General features: G+C 46.2%; 1 protein-coding gene across 6 annotated transcripts in view; it reads left to right on the top strand.

Moving 5' to 3' along the window:
• The window catches only part of LOC146060654 (uncharacterized), a 483,494-nt gene that overhangs the window by 136,174 nt on the left and 330,007 nt on the right, over positions 1-17,313 (top strand). For all 6 annotated transcript variants that reach the window (XM_083174095.1, XM_083174093.1, XM_083174092.1 and 3 more), the window contains one exon: positions 719-870. In XM_083174095.1, the coding sequence (XP_083030221.1) occupies positions 719-870 (152 nt within the window). The remainder of the gene's footprint in view (positions 1-718; positions 871-17,313) is intronic.

Here is a 17,313-nt window from a genome sequence, read left to right as displayed (position 1 = left end):
CACACCTGCATTTTCACTGACACTCCCTAAAAATGGATGGTTATCAACCCCAAATGCCGGTGCCCTGTCAATCAACTTGCAAACAGCCAGTGATAAAGTATCAGGATTTAATCAGTGGCCTTGTACATGCATTCTACAGGCTGTATGCATGCACAATTAATTGATATTAGCCCAGCCTGCAAATTTGCAGCCGTGCGATCATGTCTGAATCAGACCCTATCTCCTTGTTTGAAAAATAGGAAGGGGGTGTTCTTGCCAATAAGAATTCATTGTAGTCTGCAGATTATATGCTAAACAGACCATCCTCCCCTCTCCCTCTTTTCTGCAGTAGTACACATAAGTACACTTACCAGTTTGTTAGGATATAATCAATGTTCCTTTCCTCCAGTTATCATGCCAGGCAAGCAACAAGATATGGTGTTAAATGTTAAATTAGGCATACACTACACAATTATCTGGCAGATTATCTGCTAGTCTGGCTGGTTCGAATGACAATTTCATAAAGGATGAGAGCAAATTACTATCCACTATTTGCTCCCAAACACTGGAAAATGGACAACACTGGTATTTTAGACAAATTGGACAAATCACAGATTTAACTCATTTGTATACAGAACAGTTTTTGTCCATTATTGCAGATTAAAATGGTGATTAGAATGTATACAATATTCTTTTTTTGCAACCCTGACCATGTATGTTGTCCTATATAACTCATCAGAACACACAGATGATGTAAGGACCACTGTGCAGCGAGCAATTCGGGACGCCAACACTGAAAACTCCCTAAAGAACTGTGAAGAAGTCTGGCTGAGCAGAATATTTGACCTTGGTCCTCATAGCAGAATCATATCGGCCAGGGATGAAAATGAGGTATGTATCAAGCATGAAATCATATGACCAAAGTCGTTCTATCATTCACCAGGGATAGCTAAGACTTACTCAGTTGGCCATTTACTGGAAACCACTGCAACAAGAACCGCAACAAATCGGTCCGGTGTTGATCATAGGCTGTGACTTCTTTCTCAGTGCTGGAATTGCAAATGTAGTAAGGAGGTGTTTAACATCTTCCACTGTATTTGCATTTTTAGCAATCACATTTAGAAAACTCCCTGCATAAGCTTTGCAAATGTGATCACTGCTGAAAAATGGCCATAGACTGGAAAACTGGTGTTATTGGGGATAGCTCTCTTTGGGTGGGATTCTGTAATAACTCCTGCTGCACATCACCGGCACTAGCAGTGTTAATAATCGCATATGCAATAACATATGCAATTATTAATGCAAAAGCGATTGCCGGCGATGTGCAGTAGGTTCTCCTCCCTCCCTGAACCCTTACCTGCTTTGTGGGTGCTCCGTTTCCTCCTCCCTGCACCTGGAAGCTGTGCAGGGAGGAGGAGATCACTGGTCTGGGCAGCACAGCTGGAGGCTGCCCGGACACAAGTGAGGGGAGGGCAGAGTGGATTGGCGGGGGGCGCGCGGAAGACATGAAGGGAAGCCCATAGGCTTCTATGGGGTTTCGCCATCTAGAAATGGCATAACCCCCCGCAGCGAATCCCCAGTGTTGGGGCTTTGCTACATATGAAAATTAGAGATGTGCACCGGCCACTTTTCGGGTTTTGGGTTCTGATTACCTTGAGGTTTTGGGTTCTAATGGGTTTTGGCAAAACACCTCCTAAGTGTTTTGTGTTTGGATTTATTTGGGTTTTGGGTTCTGATTTTTTTGTTAAAAAAGCCTAAAAACAGCAAAAATTGCAGAATTTTGTGTTTTTTTTTGCTCCTACACTATATTGACCTCAATAACATTCATTTACACTCATTTCCAGTGTATTCTGAACACCTCACACCTCACAATATTGTTTTTATTGCCAAAGTTTGCACTGAGGTAGCTGGATAACTATGCTAAGCCACACAAGTGTGCGGCACAAACACGTGGCTCATGTAAGAGTGGCACTGCAGCGGCAGACATGATGGCAGTTTAAAAAAATAGGCCCATAAAAGATACCTATCTGGCTTGATCATGCACTGTTTACCATGTGCAGCCAAGGAGCGGTGGGCATTTTGTGCAGCACAGAGTTTGTCTGCAAGTGTGTAACTGTTTCGATCACTTTAACATCCAACAAGACCCCTATCTGGCTTGATTGTGTGATAATGTAATCTGATTGTTTAATTTTGTGATTATTATTCATTTATTATTACCAGTCGTCTCTTAAATCATTGCCTAATGGGTGTAGGGGAGTGGGCTAATCAATTTTAAGGTGGCAGATGGAAGATGTAATGTAATGTAAACCATCACTAGCATTGGTTGCAGCAGTGGCAGTAACTAACGGACCCGGCTGTGCAGATAAGGAGGAAGCTGACAGCGATGATGTCAAAGGGAGAGCCAGCGAACTGTTGCTCCATGCAGCGCTGGAAAACTTCGCTGCCCGTGGTGATGCCATAGGGCATGCGTAACCATCACTAGCATTGGTTGCAGCAGTGGCAGTAACTGATGGACCCGGCTGTGCAGATAAGGAGGATGCAGACAGCGATGATGTCAAAGGGAGAGCCAGCGAACTGTTGCTCCATGCAGCGCTGGAAAACTTCGCTTCCCGTGGTGATGCCATAGGGCATGCGTAGGAAGACGTAGCACCCAATAGGGGTCATGAAGGCAGTAAGCATGGAAGAGGCTCTGTCCAGAGGGATCTGCCAAAACCCACACTTGGCATTCAGGGTGCTAAAGACCGTTGCACCTGGCATGTCAGTGATCACCTGCTCGATGGTGCAGAGTGTGTATCTGTTTTGGTCAGTTTAATATTTCATAAGACCCCTATCTGTCTTGATTGTGATTATGATTATTTTTATAATTAATTTCATCTGATTTTTAATTTGGTGATTCATTTATTATTTATTATTACCATTCGTCTCGTCAATCATTGCCTAATGGGTGGAGTGGAGGGGGCTAATCAATGACTAGGTGGCAGCTGGAAGAGTTCTATCTGGCTGCGACTTCTGTAACTCTATTGATCGCTAGGGTGGATTCAGGTGATCTGGCTCGCTAGGCGGGTGTTCCCTTTGCTCACTGCTTCACATGCGTCCCTCGTGAAGCTGTGCGCTCTGTCGAGGAGGATGTCCTTTGCCGTTAGAGAAGTACTGATCTTCTCTCAAGGTGTTACGACTCGTAGCTGCACTCCCCTGCTACAACCTCAAAACAAGCACCAAGACCCCTATCTGGCTTGATTGTGCACTGTTTACACAGTGCAGCCGAGGAGCAGTGGGCGATTGATGCAGCAATCAATTACTCTCATTAGTGGAATGCAATCAGTTGTATGCATTTAAAAGACAAGTCCCTCATACGAATGACTCTCAGCAGTGGGCACCAGACCAGACAGGTAGATGAAGCAGTACTAGACACCACACGGTAGATACTGCAGTACTAGGCACAAGACCGGTAGATAAGGCAGTACTAGGAAGTACTAGGCACCAGACGGTAGATACGGTAGTACTAGGCAGTGGGCACTAGACCAGACAGGTAGATGAGGCAGTATTAGTTGTGTGTGTATCTGTTTTGGTCAGTTTAATATTTAACAAGACCCCTATCTGGCTTGATTGTGATTATGATTGATTGATTATTAAGTAATTTAATGATGTGATTGATTCATGGTCGAAACCCCGTTTAACAACTTTCCTAATCCTGACCCTGATGTGCAGTTTGTCTCTGTGCTGAAAGATCCCAATCTCAAATGGCAGACTGAACAACCTGTGGATAGCCATATTTCAAAAAATGTGAATGGGCTTGTGTGGCAGCCCACTACAGGATACCCCCTGTGCCCCTGGAGTGCCCCCAAAGAAGTTTAATTGCAGCCAATGCTGCTCAGAGGAAAACTGCAGGGATGTGAGGGGTTAAACAGCCCCAGCTCAGTCCACGTGCAGGGAGCCTGACACCCCCCTGATTGGCTGCCCAGGGAGTGTGGCAGTCCACCCCTGGTGTACTCTTGTGCCCCCAAAGAGATTTTAATTGCGTATTTGAATCCTTTGTTTCACCCAAACTCCACTTAAATGTCATTGTTGATTCTGAAACTGGGTGTTCTTGAATGATACTAAAATGTACACGTTAAAATGTATCTACCCTTTAGGTAAGTCTTTGCAAAAAGAAACACTGTATGCATATGTTGTGTTATCTGTCAGAGCTATTTCTAGGTTGTCTAGTTCATGGGTGTCGGGGTTACCGTGGTTATTATGCCAAGGTATATTTCTGAGATAAAGATCTACCTGCAAGAATGAAAGTGCTTGTTTAGTATTTCTAGAAATTTGCATTTTTATGGGAAAAAAAATCAATGTACATTGAAGTTGTAAAGTGTAAATTTTTTGTAAGTAGAATAAATCTCTACAACGGTTAATTTTGATTATTCTCTTATTCATAAATTGTTCACTTTACATATTTTGAGCAAGTGCTTTATAGAAAGCTACATTTTCTAATAAAATCTTGGTTTTGTATGTTTTCTACGCAAAATTTTTTTTAATTTAATTTAATTGCTCAGAGGAAAACCTCCTTTGCTTGTGGAAGCTGCAGGTCTGTGAGGGGTTAACAGACTCAGCTAGTGTCCTAGTGTCCCAGCTCCCCTGCACATGAGACAGGAAGCTGGGAGGTCAGAGGTGATCCCAGCAGCAGTGTGTGAGAGAGAGAGAAAGTGTGCAGAGGGGAGAAGAGCTTGTATCCTGAGCCAGGAAGCATGCAGACAGAGATGCTGTGCAGAGAGAAGCACACATCTGAGACCAGGCACTGGGAGCAAGGACCCAGCAGTTAATGACAGCCAGCACTGCTGACCAGAAGAAGGGGTGAGCAGCATGTGAAGGGAAATAGAGCCCAGTAGGAGTGACTGCAGAGACCTACAGCACGGAACTAGGCAGAGAGGGACATTGCCGCCCATCTGGGAGTCATCCAGAGGACCACACAGCACCCAAGGCAGGCAGTGGCCAGCCAGGAGTCGTGACCAGCAGGAGCTGGCAACTGCAGCTGATTGTTCAGGTACTGGGGTGTTGGATACCCCCACTAACAGGACTGCCTGTTTGCCTCTGATACAGGAGATTGCCCTAAGGGATGGGAATCTGCCTGCCCCTCTTAGAGAGGATTTTTGATCACTTTTGTTATACATAAAAGTAGTGTGCACACTAAGTTATGGCCTAATCACCTTGTGAGGATTTCCTTCGCGGGACCGTTATTCAAATTCAGGAACTGTGTTGTTTTGCACCAGGGACTACCGCGCAGTGTATATAGGGTGCATAGCGCCACTTGGCGGACATGTTGTGACGTAATATTATTCTGTCATATTGTTATTGTTGTGATGTAATTTATTGCGTAATCGTTCTCTCGTTAATCTGGTCATTGATTAGTTATAGCTTTAGTTACTGAATGATATAAAGTGACTGTTTTGCATAAGTACGTGAGTGTATTGCAGCAACCCATTTACATATCTCCTTTAAATAAATATTTGTTGCTGCTAGCCGTAGTAGCCTTGTCTTTTGTGGGTTCTCCTTGGGTTGTGCCATTCCCTGCCACAGGTTCTCCGGAAGAAGCCGTGAGGAATCCAGAAGCTGCCGCCGTAATCAGCTCCAGATTCAGGTACCATTTTACACCACACCGTTACAGGGGCACTGTCACAGGAGCGCAAAAGGATAAATCACCTATGGCACAAGGTTCATCGGCAATAAACCTCACAAAAACCATCCAGATTCCACAACACAAGACCATTTCAGGTCTGAATAACTCTGTCAAGGGAATGCGAATAAATGTGGTCAACCACCAGCCTGTTAAACAGGTCTCATCTCAGGATGATGACTATGATGATGATGATGAGATGGAACTTGCTCCCATCCCTTCCAAACAGATGAAATTCACAGCTGCAAATACTTTACAGAAAAGACCAGGAACATTGGGCAACCAATTTTCACTTGGCCAAACATTACCTTTCACTAAAGTTGTACAGAATGATACGTACACTGCTCCCAGTGCTACACCGCCTGCCCCAACAGTACCTTTACTATGGACTAAAACGCTGACCAATATGTCACGTACTCTTGTTACAAAGGAGGCCCTACCAGCCGTACCACCTCCAACAGAGTCTGTTTTCAGCCCCCTAGAAGGATCGAAAATGACGGTAAATAATTGCAAAATATTGCGCTCAAGGTCAAGCTCAAGTTTAAGCCCCAGCAGCAGCACCAACACACCCTCTACTTGACTGGAGTGAAGATGGCGCGCGCGCCAGCCGCTTATAAAGCCTCGCGAAATCCGGCGCCAGGAGATGACTTTCTAATCACGTGGATGGACCCGAGTCAGGTGGGAATCTCCGAGCGCTGCTCAGAATCGGGCTCGGAATGATGACGTCCGTGGGGGCTCGGATCTCTGAAATCCGAGCCCGCACATCTCTAGCAGTAACTGATGGACCCGGCTGTGCAGATAAGGAGGATGCTGACAGCGATGATGTCAAATGGAAAGCCAGCGAACTGTTGCTCCATGCAGCACTGGAAAACTTTGCTGCCCGGGGTGATGCCATAGGGCATGCATAACCATCACTAGCATTGGTTGCAGCAGTGGCAGTAACTGATGGACCCGGCTGTGCAGATAAGAGGATTAAAAAAGGAGGATAAAAAAAATGTAGCCTCCCAAAAAGAAGTGTAATTGCAGCCGCCCAAAAAGAAGTGTAATTGCAGGCGCCCAAAAAGAAGTGTAATTGCAGCCTTCCTGTCCCAGCCATGACTCCCCAGGTCAGGGAGATCACATTCTCACCCATGAAGATGGTGATGGTGACACAAATCCAAAAGAGGACAGAGAACAATCTCTTGCACAAGAGACCACTGTGCTGGATACAAGACAGACCAGAGTCCACCTAAAGGTGTCGGCTAGTACAGCATCCCGAAAAGTCTCAAGGCTCCAAAAAAAAAGACTGCAGTGGCAGACTCCCAAATTAATGCAGGGTGAGAGCTGCAACCAGCAGTGGGCGATTGGTGCAGCAATCAAGTGGAATGCAAACAGTTGTATGCATTTAAAAGACAAGTCCCTCATACGAATGACTCTCAGCAGTGGGCACCAGACCAGACAGGTAGATGAGGCAGTACTAGTTGTGTGTGTATCTGTTTTGGTCAGTTTAATATTTAACAAGACCCCTATCTGGCTTGATTCTGGTTATGATTGATTGATTGATTATTAATTAATTTTATGATGTGATTGATTGATTGTCGAAACCCCGTTTAACAACCTGGTTGATCCTGACCCTGATGTGCAGTTGGTCTCTGTGCTGAAAGATCCATATTTAAAAAAATGTGTGGCAGCCCACTACAGGATACCCCCTGTGCCCCTGTGCCCCAAAGAAGTTTAATTGCAGCCGCCCCCAAAGAAGTTTAAATGCAGCCTCCCCCAAAAAAGTTTAGCCGCCCAAAAAGATGTGTAACTAATTGTACCCAACTGGTCATCAAAAAGAAACCAATCTTTATTGTGAAAACAAGGTATCAAGTGGCAAAGAAAAGGAAGCCAGTGATGATAATTTTGTGAGCTGTGAAAGTATTATCAAGGAAACATAACTTTACTCAAGTTTTGAGGAAAGGCTTTATCGGACCATTTCATGAATAAAGAACAGTTGAAGTATTCATCGTTCTTGTCATTAAATAAAAAGGAGAGAGATGCGAAGGTCAAATCATTACAAAGGTTATCTGATAAGGAAAAAGCAGTTCTCTCTAAAAGGCTATGCACATATGACAAATACTACAAAATGTTTGCAAATCAATTAAAAATTGAAAAGGGGGGCCAGAAGGTTTGTACAGCTTTATCTCCTAAAAAATTTCCAACAACTTGTTCCGAAGCAACTGTGTCTGTTAGTAGGTCAGCCTGTACAACTAACGGCAAAGAAAGTGACTATCTTCAAAACAAAAGGATTTTTGCCGCTTCAGAAACTGATCGTGCTCAAGGTGAAGGCAGTCAGTGTACACCTCAGAATGCTAACCAAATACATAAAGTCCATGCAAAGATAAAGGATATTGTAAAAGAAAATTGCACTGACAAGTCTTCAACTTACAAAAACCAAGCTATGTATAAAACTGCAGTAACTGGAAAACTAAAAAAAACTTTAGCCGCCCACAAAGAACTTTAATTGCAGCCGCCCAGGCTTGATTCTGATTATTTATGATTGATTGATTATGATAGATTGATTGATTATGATTGATTGATTATGATTATGATTGATTGATTATTAATTATGATGTGCCTGATCCTGACCCTGATGTGCATTAAAAATGACTCTCAGCAGTGGGCACCAGACCAGACAGGTAAAAAAAAGTGTAGCCACCCAAAAAGAAGTGTAATTGAGCCTTCCGGCAACAGCCCTGACTCCTCCAGGTCAGGGAGATCACATTCTCACCCATGAAGGTGCAGCAATGAGGTGGAATGCAAACAGTTGTATGCATTTGAAAGACAATACCCTCATTAAAAATGACTCTCAGCAGGGGACACCAGACCAGACAGGTAAAAAAAAGTGTAGCCGCCCAAAAAGAAGTGTAATTGAGCCTTCCGGCAACAGCCCTGACTCCTCCAGGTCAGGGAGATCACATTCTCACCCATGAAGGTGCAGCAATGAGGTGGAATGCAAACAGTTGTATGCATTGAAAAGACAAGTCCCACATATGAATGACTCTCAGCAGTAGGAATAATGAATGGTGATGCAAGATGGAATTGTCCTTGGGCCCTCCCACCCACCCTTATGTTGCGAAAATAGGACATGCACACTTTAACAAACCAAACATTTCAGCGACAGGGCCTACAAACCTGTGGCTGAAATGATTGGTTTGTTTGGGCCCCCACAAAAAATAAACCAATTCATAATATCTCCCTGTATAAACTGGCTCTACAGTAACAAGATGTCATCGTCACTCATCATCATCATCATCCTCCTCCTCCTCCTCCTTCTCCTCCTCTGATTCCTCGCCCCCTTCAGTGTGTACTTCCTCATTCTCAGAGATTATCAATTCGTCCCCGCTGGACTCCACAATTACAGGTCCAGTTATAATCTCTGGAGGCAATTCCTGGTCTTCATTGAATAAGTGATAATTCATTTTTATAAACATCATTTTATCAACATTTTTCGGGAGCAACCTTCTTCGCCGCTCACTGACCAGGTTCCCCGCTGCACTGAATACTCTTTCGGAGTACACACTGGAGGGGGGACAACTCAGGTAAAATAGAGCCAGTTTGTACAGGGGTTTCCAAACTGCCTTTTTTTCCTGCCAGTACAGGTAAGGACTGTCTGACATGTCTACTTGGATGCTGTCACCAAAGTAATCATCCACCATTTTTTCAATGTTGACAGCATCCAATGCACCGACAGTAGACATGTCAGCAATCGTTGGCAGGTCCTTGAGTCCGGACCAGATGGCCAAACTCCCTCCTGCCTGCCCTGCATCCCCGCCAGCGGGTTGTGTGGGAAATCGCAGCTGTTTCCTCACAGGCACAGGTGGGGGAGAAAATGAAGGAGGAGCTGGGGCTGTGTCACGGTCCCCTTCAGATGACAATCTCCTGACCAGCAGGTCTTTGCACCTTTGTAGACTTGTGTCCGCCAGAAACAGAGACACAACATACGCTTTAAACCGAGGATCGAGCACTGTGGCCAAAATGTATTCCTCTGACTTTAACAGACTGACCACCCTCGTATCCTGGCAAAGCGTATGGAGGGCTTCATCCACAATAGCGACATGCTTTGCGGAATCGCTCCGCTTTAGCTCCTCCCTCACTTTCTCCAGCTGCTTTTGTAACAGCCTGATCAGGGGAATCACCTGACTAATGCAGGCAGTGTCGAAACTGACTTCACGTGTGGCTACTTCAAATGGCTGGAGAACCTTGCACAACACGGAAATCAGCCTCCACTGCGCTTGAGTCAGGTGCAGCCCCGCTCCTCTGCCTATGTCGTAGGTGGCTGTGTAGGCTTGAATGGCCTTTTGCTGCTCCTCCATCCTCTGCAGCATATAGAGGGTGGAGTTCCAGCGTGTCACCACCTCTTGTTTCAGCTGATGGCAGGGCAGGTTGCGGAGTTTTTGCTCCCGCTCCAGCCTTCGGCAGGCTGTGGCAGAATGCCGAAAGTGTCCGCAAATTTTGCGTGCCACCGCAAGCATCTCCTGCACACTCCTGTCATTTTTTATGAAATGCTGCACCACCAAATTTATTGTGTGGGCAAAACATGGCACGTGCTGGAAATTGCCCATGTTTAATGCCCGCACAATGTTACTGGTGTTGTCCGACACCACAAATCCCCAGGAGAGTCTAAGGGGGGTAAGCCACAGGGAGATGATTTCCCTCAGTTTCTCTAAGAGGTTGTCGGCGTTGTGCCTCTTCTTGAAACTGGTGATACACAGCGTAGCCTGCCTAAGAAGGAGCTGGCATGCAGGAGGTGCTGCTGCTGCTGCGGAAGGCGATGCATCTACCCAGTGGGCTGTCACAGTCATATAGTCCTTAGTTTGCCCTGATCCACTTGTCCACATGTCTGTAGTTAAGTGTACAGTGGGTACAGCCACATTTTTCAGGGCACTGAGGACACTTTTTCTGACCTCCCTGTACATCGCGGGTATCGCCTGCCTAGTGAAGTGGAATCTAGACGGGATTTGGTACCGGGGACACAATACCTGCATCAACCGTTTAAATCCCACTCCATTGATGGCGGACACCGGACGCACGTCTAACACCAACATAGCTGTCAAGGCCGCAGTTATCCGCTTTGCCATAGGATGACTGCTGTCGTATTTCATCCTCATGGAAAATGACTGTTGGACGGTCAATTGCTTAGTGAAAGACGTAGCGGTCTTACGACTTCCCCTCTGGGATGATGACTGACTTCCCCTCTGGGATGATGACTGACTTCCAGGAGCAGCAGCAGCAGCGGCAGTAGTAGTAGTAGTAGGCGTAGTGCTGCAGGATCCTCCGGAGGAATCTATGGAGTCATTCATGCAGGTGAGATGGACTGCAGGACTCCCCCCTATCCGGATCGAGGAGGAATTTGTCGAGGAGGGAGTTGGTGGTGTGCTTTTCAGGCATTTGGCTCCAAAAGGAGGACCAAGTGATTTAGGTGTCGCTGGACTGCTAGCCGCACTTTCTGGACTAAACACTGAACCATGACGCGTCTTTAGGTGACGTTGAAGGGAGGTTGTCCCTAGGTGGGCAAGATCCTTACCCCTGCTTATTGGAGTTTTACATAAGCTACAAATGGCAATACTTTTGTTGTCCGGATGCGGATAAAAAAAATTCCAGACCGCAGAGGTGGATTTATTGGTCCTTTGTCCAGGCATGACGATGGGCTTTTTCATCCCATGGACAACAACTTTTTCCCCCACAGGTGCCTCATTCCCCCCTGGTGCGTCATTTAAGCAAACCAAGTCTCCATCCTCCTCGACAACTTCCTCCTCAGTGCCAGCTACATCAATATCCTCCTCCTGGTGTACAACATCACCTTCACTAATAAAATCTGGAACTAGACTGTGGGTGATCCTTCCAGCATATGCAGAGGGCGTACTGCAAATGGTGGAAGGAGCCACCTCTTCACGTACAGTGATGGGAAGGTCCGGCATCACAACCACCGCCACCCTCGGACTCTCCGTGGGGATTTGGGATATGTCTTTAGAAGGATGAGTTTTTTCCAGATTTATTTTCTGAATTTTTTTCTTTTTTTGTTTCTGAAATTTTGTCAGACTTTTTTGAGTCGGTGTCAGCCTAACTCTCTTTGATTTCCTATTGGGTGGGGAGAGAGGAGGAGGAGGACTTTTCTCGTCATCTGAAGCTGCACCACTAGTCATGAAGTTAGGCCATGGCCTTAGCCGTTCCTTGCCACTCCGTGTCGTAAATGGCATATTGCCAAGTTTAAGTTTCTCTTCCAACGATTTACATTTCATATTTTTATTCCTTTTACGGAAGTTTGGTTTCAATTGTACATGCCCTCTGCTTTCACACTGGGCATCGGCCGTGGCAGACGACGTTGTTGGCATTTCATCGTCTATGTCATGACTAGTGGCTGCAGCTTCAGAACTATGAGGAAGTGCATCTTCATCTTTCCTTTGTTTGTTAACCTCCATATTTTGGATCTCCATTATTATTGTGGAGTTATGTCACAGAACAGCGCCACTGGAGTGCAATTATATATGTCAGTGAGTATGCACCAGCAGGCAGTTATACAGATACAGCAGTATTGGGCAGTGAGCCACACACCAGACAGGTACGGCAGTATTAGGCAGAGAGCCCCAGACCAGACAGGTAGATAATGATATACGGCAGTATTTAGGCAGTGAGCCCCAGACCAGAGGGTAGATACGGCAGTATTGGGCAGTGAGCCACACACCAGACAGGTACGGCAGTATTAGGCAGAGAGCCCCAGACCAGACAGGTAGATAATGATATACGGCAGTATTTAGGCAGTGAGCCCCAGACCAGAGGGTAGATACGGCAGTATTGGGCAGTGAGCCACACACCAGACAGGTACGGCAGTATTAGGCAGAGAGCCCCAGACCAGACAGGTAGATAATGATATACGGCAGTATTTAGGCAGTGAGCCCCAGACCAGAGGGTAGATACGGCAGTATTGGGCAGTGAGCCACACACCAGACAGGTACGGCAGTATTAGGCAGAGAGCCCCAGACCAGACAGGTAGATAACGATATACGGCAGTATTTAGGCAGTGAGCCCCAGACCAGAGGGTAGATACGGCAGTATTGGGCAGTGAGCCACACACCAGACAGGTACGGCAGTATTAGGCAGAGAGCCCCAGACCAGACAGGTAGATAATGATATACGGCAGTATTTAGGCAGTGAGCCCCAGACCAGAGGGTAGATACGGCAGTATTGGGCAGTGAGCCACACACCAGACAGGTACGGCAGTATTAGGCAGAGAGCCCCAGACCAGACAGGTAGATAATGATATACGGCAGTATTTAGGCAGTGAGCCCCAGACCAGAGGGTAGATACGGCAGTATTGGGCAGTGAGCCACACACCAGACAGGTACGGCAGTATTAGGCAGAGAGCCCCAGACCAGACAGGTAGATAATGATATACGGCAGTATTTAGGCAGTGAGCCCCAGACCACAGACCGCCAGACTGGCAGATTCAGTGCAGGCAGCAGTGCAGCACCAGTGGACTATATATATTTATATTTAATATAATTAATAATTATTTATATATATAATAAATGGCACAGCACAGCACCAGAGGTATGCCCCAGCACAGAGGAGACAGTAGTACTACAGGCAGGTACACACACAGTTAGACTGTTCTCCTAAGCAGAGGAGAACATAGTACACAGCAGCACTGAGGGAGACAGCCCTAACAAATAAAATAATTAATTACAGCACAGGTCACCAGAGGTAGACCGCACAGAGGAGACAGTAGTACTGTACAAGTACACAGTTAGACTGTTGTCCTAAGCTGAGAACAGAGTACACAGCAGCACTGAGGGAGACAGCCCCAGCAAATAAAATAATCAATTACAGGCAGCACAGCACACCAGAGGTAGACCGCACAGAGGAGACAGTAGTACTACAAGTACACAGTTAGACTACTACACAGCAGCACTGAGAGACAGCACCAGCGATTGCAAAAGCTCAAGGTCAAGCTCAAGTTTAAGCCCCAGCAGCAGCACCAACACACCCTCTCCCAACCCACTACTTGACTGGAGTGAAGATGGCGGGGCGCGGCAGCTGCTTATAAAGCCTCGCGAAATCCGACGCCGGGAGATGACGTTCTAATCACGCGGACGGACCGAGTCAGGCGGGAATCTCCGAGCGCTGCTCGGAATCGGGCTCGGAATGATGACGTCCGTGGGGGCTCGGATCTCTGAAATCCGAGCCCGCACATCTCTAATGAAAATGTGGTAAAGACCCCCGAAAACTGGGTTTTTACGGCATTTTTAGTTTGGAGAATCCCGTCCTTAATCTAAGACAGTGGTTCCCAACCTGGGGTACTAGTACCCCTGGGGGTACTCTGCAGACCAGTTGGGGGTACTTGAAAATAATATTGGTAATGGCGGACGATGAAAAGGTCTTTTGATGGCTGAAGAAGACCCGTTGCCATGGAGACAAACCATGTTGTGTCATATGCCTGATCAACAATCCACTGGGAGCTTCCCATACTGCCCTCAGACATCAGCAGTCATCTGCCCAGCACTGACAAAGGTGGAGGAACCAACATCATTAATCCTACCGGTGTTAGCGGGAATTCTGGAGATAATACACAACCTGTGTCTAGACACAGAAGGACATGATTCCTTGCTGTATACTACTCCTCCACTCCTCCTTAATATAAGGACATGTATAAGGATCCGCATACCGCTAAGTCAGCGGTGGCCAACCCGCGGCTCGCGAGCCGCATGCGGCTCGCCGCGCTGTAACTTGCGGCTCCAGCCTCCCGTCTGCAAAGCGGGGTTTTGAATTTGGCGCCAATTCGGCTGCCAAATTCAAAACGCCGCATTGGCGGCCATTAGGAAACGACCGCGGCGAGCCAATCAGCGCTCGCCGCGCCGTTTCCACCCTGCCCCCGGCGTCTGACATCAGACGCCAGCGGGAGGGCGAAAAGTCTTCTACACGCCGGCGGAGCGCAGGAGCGCTCCTGAAGACGCGAGAAGCCGCCGGAGGATGGCGCAGAAGACGGCGGCGGGGAGAAGAGTTCCGGCGACGCAGAAGACGCCGGGATCAAGACAGAAGATCTCCGGCGCCTTCTGCAAGAAAAAAGAAGATGGCTCCCGGAGAGGCTAGCGGGGGTGGGAAGCAAAAGAGCTGACGAAGCTCCCCCCAGCGGCCTCTCCCAACACCAGGTAGGGGCCTTTGGCCTCCTACCCTCCATCCACCCTAGACCACCGGGTGTCGGGCACTAGGCCCGTGGGCAAATTCAGGCCCTTCTCGCCTGTGTGCGCATTAGTCGGGCCCTCTTGGCCCGTGGCTCATTTGTTTGTTGGGCCCTCCTGGCCCTCTAGGTGGGCCCTTTAGTTATGAAGCTGGGCCCTCCAGCATAGGTGTTGCACTGTGGGCAACACCTGTGCTGGAGGGCCCAGCTTCCTAACTGTGGGGTCATATGACGTTTGGCACTGTGGGGGGCATATGTTTGGCACTTTGAGGGGCATGTGATGTTTGGCACTGTGGGGGGCATATGATGATTGGCACTTTGAGGGGCATGTGATGTTTGGCACTGTGGGGGGCATATGATGTTTGGCACTGTGGGGGGCATGTGATGTTTGGCACTGTGGGGGGCATGTGATGTTTGGCACTGGTGGGCATATCTGGCACTGGGGGCATAAATATTTGTCATGTGGCCACTCTCCTTGTGTCATATGACCACGCCCCTGACCACTCCCCCGATCACGCCCCTTTTTGACGCGCGCGCCTTCGACGCGCGCATGATGTTGGCTCTTTGGCTTGACAACTGATATTTTTCGGCTCTTTACCTCTGACCGGTTGGCCACCCCTGCGCTAAGTACTGTCCATATTTCATAATGAGAGGAGGGGGTACTTATCAATGAAAAGCCTAATCAAGGGGTACGGGAGAGAAAAAAGGTTGGGTACCACTGATCTAAGACATTACTCATGACCATCAATTTTAATGAAAATGCCTAGTTTACAATTTATGCTTAAAAACCAGTGTGCTATATCAGTTTGCCAATCATTCAGCATGTCCACACAATTATAAGCAACATGGTCTGAGTTTTGTCAATATTGACATGGGTCCTGATTCAGGTGTGGTTGGAGTAGCAATCGCTGCTACTTACAGTACGTCGAAGCAGCAGTGATATCTCTAATATGATAATGCAGCAGGAGGCATCACACCTCCTGCATTCTTTACTGATATGAGCTCTCTGATAGGATGCAGCTGTGAATCATCTGCAATACCATTGGCCACCTGTGTTGTGCAAGCCAGATGCAGCAGCGGCTTCCACCAAGAGGCCAGGAAATCTCATTCGATGGAGTACCTGACTTCATCAAATCCCCAGATTGGCGTTGACACAAGAGGGCCTAAATAATTCATTTTCAAAATTAAGATGACCCTGTAGTGGAAGAATAAGATGACTGTGCGGTCAGTTAGGAAAAATAAAGCGGGGAGAATTTGTACATGCAGTGCCGCAGGTTAAGGCCAGGTGCACATCAAAACAAAGTGTTTTCCATCTGACAGCTCATTGCATATAATGATAAATTGGTCAGCTGCACACACTGACTGATATTGGGTTGTAAAGATATGCTGTATAACCGGAACTTCCATGCTGTATATAAGGCAGCTGCGTCTAGTGCCCTCCTTTACTTACTGGCAGCTCAGGAAAATGTAATAAATCCTATTTGCCGGCACTCATAAGCGACTTTCATGGAAATTCTCAGCTGTTTTATATCAACGGTTCAGAAAATTAATTTTTTCGTCAAATATTGATTTTAGCAGCATCTAGTCTCAATAAGCAAATGCCATGCTTTTTAAATAATACTATTGTTTTTCCAGAATCAATATGAAAAAAATTAAAAAAATATTTTTATGTTTTTTTTAACATCATGGGTACTTTGGAGCCGCCAAAAATAGAAATACCAGCCAGTGCACATAATCATGTCTTTACTAAAACATTACTGCTACACTTGATTTATTTATTGTTTAGGTTTGTTATTTATTTGCTGATAAAAAAACACGCTTTTCAATGTAGTCCAGAAAAATTTGAGGAAGTATTTTTACAAAGTCCTGCTAGTCTCATTAACCTGGAATGTGTTTATCAATCATTTCAGGCTCCGCACTCATTAACATAATTCTGTTTTGTTGAGTGGAATACAAATTATGAATATGCAGAAATTATTAATAACAAAAAAAATTTACAAGTACAGTATTTCCAAACATAACATTGTATTAATTACATATGTATCTAATTTCTTACATTAATAACAAGACTTAATTCAATATGAGAATTGCATTAATGATAATACACCATTAAAAAGACACAATCAGATTATTCTTTAAACTTTGCCTTATTTGTAATATATTTTTTAACCATAATATTAAATTAGCATATCAGCCTGAATCAGACCCTGTTGCAGATTTGTGAAGTTTCCCGGCACTAGGCTAAGGGGGTTGCCCATAACAGGGATAAGGCCACCTGTTGTGCCTGCAATATATGCGGGCACATTTCTAAAGTGCAAGCACTTTTTGGCTCTTTGGGGGAGGTGGTGGGGACAATATGATGCAATTTGTATAGTTTTAGCCCTGCCTCCTTGTTATGGATATAAATATATTACATAGTAATTTTATCAAAAATGAATTACATCTTGCCAGTCACAGACACAGAGCTATGCTCATGTAC

The sequence above is a fragment of the Crinia signifera genome, chromosome 2 (assembly GCF_055691185.1).
Source record: "Crinia signifera chromosome 2, ASM5569118v1, whole genome shotgun sequence".
Classification (NCBI taxonomy): domain Eukaryota; kingdom Metazoa; phylum Chordata; class Amphibia; order Anura; family Myobatrachidae; genus Crinia; species Crinia signifera.
The sequence above is the reverse complement of the archived record's forward strand: the minus strand, read 5'-3'. Positions and strand labels throughout refer to the sequence as shown.